This window comes from Papaver somniferum, chromosome 2 (assembly GCF_003573695.1).
Source record: "Papaver somniferum cultivar HN1 chromosome 2, ASM357369v1, whole genome shotgun sequence".
NCBI classification, from domain to species: Eukaryota; Viridiplantae; Streptophyta; class Magnoliopsida; order Ranunculales; family Papaveraceae; genus Papaver; species Papaver somniferum.
The window spans coordinates 210,516,236-210,523,936 of NC_039359.1; the positions used below are offsets into that span (position 1 = coordinate 210,516,236).

Below are 7,701 nucleotides of genomic sequence, written 5' to 3' on the forward strand. Positions count from 1 at the left end.
CCATTCTGATTTAACCCAAATCACCAGCCTTGTAGGAGATAAACATATCTTTTGGAGGAGTAGCATGACAGGATGCACCTGAATCCACTATCCACTTTGAATCGGAAACTGTAGAACTTATACATACTTCATTACAATCATAGAAAAAAATGATATCATCTTCTGATGCGACAGATGCAACATCCTTGTATTGTTTATCAATTCCTTTCCCTTTTCTTTTGTTCTTGCTTCGGCTTCTTGTATTCATTTGAATAATGACCTATCATACGACAGTTCCATCACTCAACGTCTTTTGTAGACTTCGGTTTACCCCTGGACTTGCTACGGCCAACTTGTCTTCTATATTTTTTTCTACCACGATTCTCTGTAACAAGAACTTCTGAATGAGATAATTCTGATGACCTTCTTCTAACTTCTTCATTCAACAAACTGTTTGTTGCAACAGTCATGTTCAACTTCCTGTCTGGAACAGAGTAACTAATAGACATCCTCAATGGCTCCCAACTGTCTAGTAAAGTATTTGGAAACAAATAAGCTTGAATCTCTTCCGTAATTGTCAGATCCATAGATGTAAGCTGAATCATGATACCTTTTATTTCATGTAAGTGTTGTTCCATGGAACTTCCTTCCTTGTATACCAACTTTCCAAGCCTTTTAAATAGAAGAGCTTTTGCACAAGGAGATTGATGGTCATATATCTGCTCTAACTTTTTCCACAAAGAATATGCTAGTTTCGTAATAGCCACATGATGAAAAATAGAATCATCGATCCACTGACGAATAAAACCAACTGCTTTACGGTTAGTAACACACCATTCTTCTTCATATGTCTTATCGAGATTCACTCCCTTGCTCTCTATTGGACCAAAGAGATCTTTACAATATAACTAATCTTCCATCTTCGCCTTCCATATCACATAGTTCTCACCGGTCAAAATAACCATTCTATTACTAGTGCTAGCTTCTGTCATTGCACAGGATTATCTCAACCAAAAAGATCTGATACCACTTGTTGGGGGAGACTTACAAAATCCGAGACGCTATGTGCAATACGAAAACCACACAAGCAATGAAACACAATGCGGAAATAATACGACTATGACGATATAAAAAGCAATCACACAACACCGATAATTACGTGGAAAACCCCCTCCAAGGTGAAGGGTAAAAAAGCACGGGCAAATCTTCCACTATAATCAAACAATGAGTGACACACAATTCTCCCAATTTTGGGGATAACAACAACTTCAAGGTGCGGATAGCACTTGGATAAAAAGTTTTCCTAGATTACACTCACCCCTAAGGATGGATCAACAATTCATTCACCAATAAGATGAGATTCACTATCAATTTGACAATAACAAGAGTAAGAGATACTTATTATTAGGATTTGAGCAAACCCTAGATTTTCCCCCTTAAAGAGATGTGGAAATTGATCAATCAATCTTTACCACACTAACAAATAGATCCTTAGATAAGAACTTTTTGTTTTACTTCAAAGATAACAACTTAAATCTCACTAAAAAATCAACTTTAATGGTGGCTTCAACTCTTTTTCTCCCCACTCTCTCTCTACCTCCCTTTTCTTTTCTCACAACTTGAGAAGATAAACTCGTGGGGATTAAAAAACCTCCTGATGCCTTGTTATAACCTAATAAAAGCACTATTATCTAACTCCCTTAATTAGTTAAGGAGATAGTCTCATGTTTGACCATAAGTTGTGGACCGGCCCAACAGTGTCGACATCTACATATGAATTCTTTCTGTGTTTATTTATGTGAGTTTTAATATATATGATCTTAGTAATTAGGATTTGATCACGGGTTTTATCTGTAAAACAGGTTAGATGTATAATTGTAAAGACAAAATTCTTTGATCAGATTTATACTAATTATTAGGGTTTGTGTGTATCTTTCAATGTGAATTGCAATTAAGAGTACACTTGACGAAATACTGGTAGTTTTAAAGTGATTCACGGAAAAATCTCGATAATCAAGACCGGCAATTCACTGGTTTTTATAGAAGATTCAAGAAATTCGAACTTTTTTTAGGAGGATGGGTATACCCGCCACCCGCTCGACTTGACCCGCCATAATATTGGGTGGGGTTAACACTGACCCGTTGTAAGGTGGGTAGGGTGTGGGTGATGATCTTATTCACCCGCCATCTGCGGGTTGGGGGGCGGATGAGGCCAAATCCAACCCACTAGCCTCGTTGTGCACCCCTATTTCTCTTTTTTTGCTTATAGATAAGGTCATGTAAGTTGCTTCATCTCTAGCCATCCATAAATTAGAAGAGTTAACATCCTAACCGTACAATTAAATATATATATACATATTATAGACATTGTACTGTCCAAATGTTGTTGTGTAAGTCAACTAAATTACTGACACAATGACATGCTTGACTTTAGTCAGCAACAAAGCAATGAGTAACGTTTTTAAGTCAACAAAAGTCCTTACACAACGAAAATTTGACTTTAGCCAAGGACGCTTTTCGAATGTAGCTAGATCGCGATGTGTAGTTAGTGTCGTTTCATTATGTCTTAGATATCCCATTTTCCACCAGTGGTGGCACGTGCAAGGAGACACGTCACGTATAACAATTGAATATTTGTTTGGCATAAAGATTATGGTCCATAGATGGACACACAATACTTTTGGATGTCTATTTAAATATCTAGTAAAAATCCAACAAGCATCTTACAATACTATGAATTTAATTAACATTTTCCTCCAGGTCCTCCATATTGCAAGCTATGGCCCACTTCCTCCACGAATACAAAATATTCTACGTCATAATTTGTCTTGCAATCAAGAACTTTTGTCATCAGTTTTTCAATGGGATCTAAAAGAAAGCCAGATGTATTGTAATACTGCATGGATGTAAAATAAGAACCATGTTTTCCATATCCATACTCAAGTGGAAAGTGACCACTTCCCATTTGAGGATCATGTCCATCTTCACTCTCTCGTGAATTACCTCCCCAGTATATACGTTCTGCACATACGTTACCAAATAATGGAAAAAGTTTTGCCGGCCAGTATCCGATTATGTCTCCAAGAATTGAATAACACCATTTATTCTCAATACGATTCTATAATTGAAGTTTTAAATACACAAATAAGTTAATGTCATCCGTATATATAACATAGTATTTCAAACGTTTTTATTTCTATTCAAGTTATGTGTTGCACAAGATAATTATGCAATAGATATAATCTAATTACCAAATATATACGAGATCGGGAATCACTCAAAATCTTTCCATAAATAGACGGGTTAGGTATTTGCATATCAGGAGTAAATTTGGGTAACTTGGACAAAACCAGGACAAAGCATATTAAAGCATCCCGTCTGTTTTCCATTATCAGCCTGTCAAAAAATAGTATATATAGCCACGCCCATCATTACAACTGAAGTATACTTTATAATAATATTAAAAATAAACCTTTGTTTGTTAGTTAGACGTCAAATCATTGGATGATAAATTGTTGAATGTATGTGTATATATTGTTAGAAACTTACAATCCAGTATATAAAAAATCGAACTTCACCTGATAAAATACAAATGTTATGCATCCAAAATCAATAATAAAATTAATATGGAATTGCTAACATAAATATAAATATTACACTTAGTACATAGTAATGAGTATAAGTTTATTGTATCAATTTTCTCACTTTGAATAGATAAATTTCTACTCACATAGCCAATATATCATTCTTGAGCATAACATTTCTCTAGTAATACATGGTTTAAACAAATATGCTTATCTAATGCCATTAATTCGTTAATATAAGCATTTTGGTATTGTACCCCATACATGCAACTCATAGTATAATTATATAGTCTCCAAAAAAATCATCATGATATTTGTGTCCTAGTTAAAAGATTGACCTTAGAAAAACATTTTTATCGATTAAAACATATGGTTATGTTGCGTGTTTACAAAATATATCTAATTATATCTTTATTTAATTATTACGAAACTTACACCTAAATAATGTTTGTTTAATCTGTTGATGGATGAGGTTAATTTTTTTTGCTGTAATCTTTAGTGAAAGAACGTAATTTATTATATGTTGTTTATAATAGCATGATTATAGATGGTTAGTTAAAAACTAAGCCTCGAGTATGATTGCATCATATTGAGCTAATTTTTATTGGAGTATATTCGTATATCTTCTTCATTATTTAATACATAAAGAAAGAGAAGGAGGAACTAAAAATAAAATAAATTATAGTTCCATGAAGTTGTATGTCATTTTGTACGGTAATATACGCCACTTTTTTTTGTAGTATATACTGTTATTATGATGTCATTAATTAATGAAAATGATTTTACCATTCTTATATGATATTTCTTATGGTCAACATATGTGATGAGTCAACCAATTCACCATGAAAAAGAACCCAATCATTTTGCAAATGATATTTGTTCAACAGTAATTTTGACGGGACTCAAAACTCATATAACTTTTGTTCTTATGTGATTAATACAAGGAAATATGTTACACGTACCATCCATCCAGCATGTATTCTAGTGGATTAGTCATTCCAACCAGATCTAATAGAAATCTCAGCTAAGTTATACTGGTCCGAGGTCACGTTTAGTTGTCACACACTCATGTTAGCCGTTGCCCCATAAAAATTTTCATCTTTATTTTGATATACCATACCTGCAAAATGAAGAGTTCTTGATTTACATAAGAAAATGTATAAATAAACAACTTGCAACACCAATATAAATAGTGAAGGAAACATGTTCGTACATATTCTGATGGATCATTTGATACATATATTGTTGATGAAACTGATGTGGCTCTAATAAAGTCTTGTTTTTCTGTCCTTTTTATAGGTACTGATCCTTCCGGGCAACTCTGAACTCTAGTTCTAAAAATTGATGTTTCAACTCTATCTCGTTCCAACTCCGAAATAGGCTTCATCTGAGATCCAAACCCGAAAATAATTACATGAAAACAAAGTAAAAAGTATAAGGTTGACGACATCCTACTAACCTGAATTTTATGATTCTTGAGTAAAGGATGATCAAGTGCAGGTTGTTTGTAGACATCGATACAATCATAGGTATCTCCCCATGCCGACTATCAATATAATAAACAAGTATAAGTTAGTTCGTCATCTATCAAATGTAGCACAAGGTTCTTTAGACAATTAATTAAAATTGAAACCTCGTTCACAAAATAAATAAAATCTTGTTGTTGTTTAGAACACCACATTAAATTTTTGTGTTGTTTAAAAGACGACCTAAGGTTTTGGTGTAGTTTAAAACAATTTCGAAGATTTAGGTTTTTTTAAAGTACAACCTAATATTTTTGTGTTGGTTAAAGAACCTCCTAAGGTATTTTCGTGGCATCAAAACTTCACATAGGCTTATAAAATCTAGAAAGCAAGCCCATCATTATTATGAAAACAAAAAAAAAACAAATTTATAAAATGTTGTATATATATATATATATCCCTTTGGGATATCTTTTGCACTTTATAATTAGTATTAAGTGTTATCAAAAGAAACACCGTCTAGGTAGCCACTATACCATCGATAGAAAAAAAATAATGAAAAAAAAGATGGTACCTGTTACAACGACAAAGGTGGATCAATTAATCTAGTTCTTGTCAAATTTGAAATAGGCATTGAACGATGATTTTTTTGTGAACACCTTGTTGTTAAAAAATCTTGTCGATGAGGGAAAGGTTAGTGATTAACAATCATATCATTGTATTGGAAAAAATAATTAATAATGACATGAAGTCAATTTTATTTTGTAAAAAAGATATGTAACTCTTGAACTTGAATGAAAATACTAAAGTTCTATAAGCATAAATAGTTAGGTAAACTCTTACGAGAATTATTTTGATAGGAGGTTTATTAAGAATCTTGAGCTGTGTTCCTAATTTTATGTCTTCTTCTTTTGATATACTTTGTGCTCCTTCAACCACATAGTTTAAAATATTCTTAGCAAAAACATTAAGTATCACCACCACCAACAGAAAATTGACAAACACACCCAGAGTAATTCCCATTTAGAAACAAAATGATAATCACTTGATATGTTATTTTATACTGAGCAATAGTTATATTATATATATATTTATACATGTAAGAAAAATAAAATTGTACATAAAGGTAGGACATTCCAAATCTACAGTCATTAATGACTAGATTTTGTCTTTAGTAAATAGATTTTGTCCTTAGTAAATAGATTTTGTCATTAGTGATTGATTATAAAAATAAAAAAAAAATACCATTAATTGTAGACCATATAAATAAACAAAATATTTCACTACCACTAACAAGTATGTGTTTATTGAGTGACCCGTCTTCATCCATGGACACGTGTTGAATCTTAATTGATGTAATTATCATGACAAGTTACATTTCAACACATATATGCCATATAGAATCAAATGTTTTAAAACCTAACCCGATGAAAAATTTCTTTATGTGCAGATTTTCTTGATTTGATTGTTATTATTGGAACTGTTATAGCACTGCTCGGTTGAACTCGCAAGTGTTGTTATCTCAAGATTGTTTGTCAAGTTTGGTGATCAAAACTATAAGTCTTGATTTCTAGTCTACTTATAGCTATGTCTCGGAATAGAATATATTGTGTAGTTGAGCTTTAGACTTCACGATGTTCATCAATTGAAGACGAAGAACTACTAAAGAGATCTTGTGGAACTTCATCAACAAAAGGTATGTGGAGACTGAAACTCATCTATCACTCGGAAAGTCTATTTCTACTATATATCCTACTTGATACAAAAGTCGTATAGCTATATAGTATTTGATTATACACATTTGATATTTTGAGATGAGTTTAACTCGCTTACATATTTCTCGAAATATGTGTTGGTAAGCTTTCTATTTAACCAACTTCATCTTATATTCTTGAAGAAAGTCAAAATATGATCATGTGATAATCGCCTGGTAACATCTAATATGATTTGTGTGAAACAATCACTTGATGTAGACTCAGAATGTTTCGTATTGATCATTCGATCACTTGAAAATTGCTTTGAAGATAATAGTTTGTGTGAGACAGCTATTGTCGTCTTCTAAGAATGTTTCAATGACTGAAATGGAGTTTAGAACACTTAACCATAATTGGATTATAAACGTAGTATGCGTACTGGCATATGTGTTGATCAAAGACTGGTGTAGTATGTGTACCCGTAGGCGTACTGGCGAGGTCAGATAAAGTCTGAGAGCCTTGGTATGCATAGCCGTATGCGTATTGGCAAACTCAGTTGAAGTCCGTGAACTTTGGTATGCGTACCCGTATGCCTACTGATTTCAACTGATGTTTGGATGTGTGACAGTATGCGTACCCGTTTGCGTACTGCCGAATACAGTCCAAGTCTGGCTACTTAGGTATGCGTACCCTTTTGCATACTTGAGTGAGTTATGTTCTAAAATCGGTTATGTCATGAACCAATACATTTATGTATTAAGGAATGTAATCTTTTGCAAACCGTGGGTATAATGTTCATGAATCGATTCGAGTAAATCAAACCGATTTTGCTTCAATTGTGTCTTGTATACTTCTATGAGAATATAAACAATTGAACAACTCTAGAACTAGTTTCATTTGAACTAGTTGTGGTTAAGATGAATAATGTTGATTTGAAAGTGTTCATATGGCTAACTTCGGTTAACTACTGTTGAGCCAACC

At 32.9% G+C, this 7,701-nt stretch overlaps 2 protein-coding genes across 2 annotated transcripts; both read right to left on the minus strand.

Moving 5' to 3' along the window:
• Positions 1-2,722: 2,722 nt before the first annotated feature.
• On the minus strand, positions 2,723-3,368 carry LOC113352718. Its single transcript, XM_026596505.1, has 2 exons — positions 3,231-3,368; positions 2,723-3,097 (listed from the first exon to the last, which is right to left on the minus strand). The coding sequence occupies exons 1-2, from the start codon at positions 3,366-3,368 to the stop codon at positions 2,723-2,725; spliced, it is 513 nt and encodes a 170-aa protein (XP_026452290.1).
• Positions 3,369-4,311: 943 nt separating this feature from the next.
• On the minus strand, positions 4,312-6,049 carry LOC113352719. The gene is made up of 4 exons (XM_026596506.1): positions 5,870-6,049; positions 5,023-5,109; positions 4,777-4,950; positions 4,312-4,683 (listed from the first exon to the last, which is right to left on the minus strand). Exons 1-4 carry the CDS (start codon positions 6,047-6,049, stop codon positions 4,630-4,632), a joined length of 495 nt encoding a protein of 164 aa, XP_026452291.1. The 3' UTR covers positions 4,312-4,629.
• Between the last annotated feature and the right edge of the window lie 1,652 nt (positions 6,050-7,701).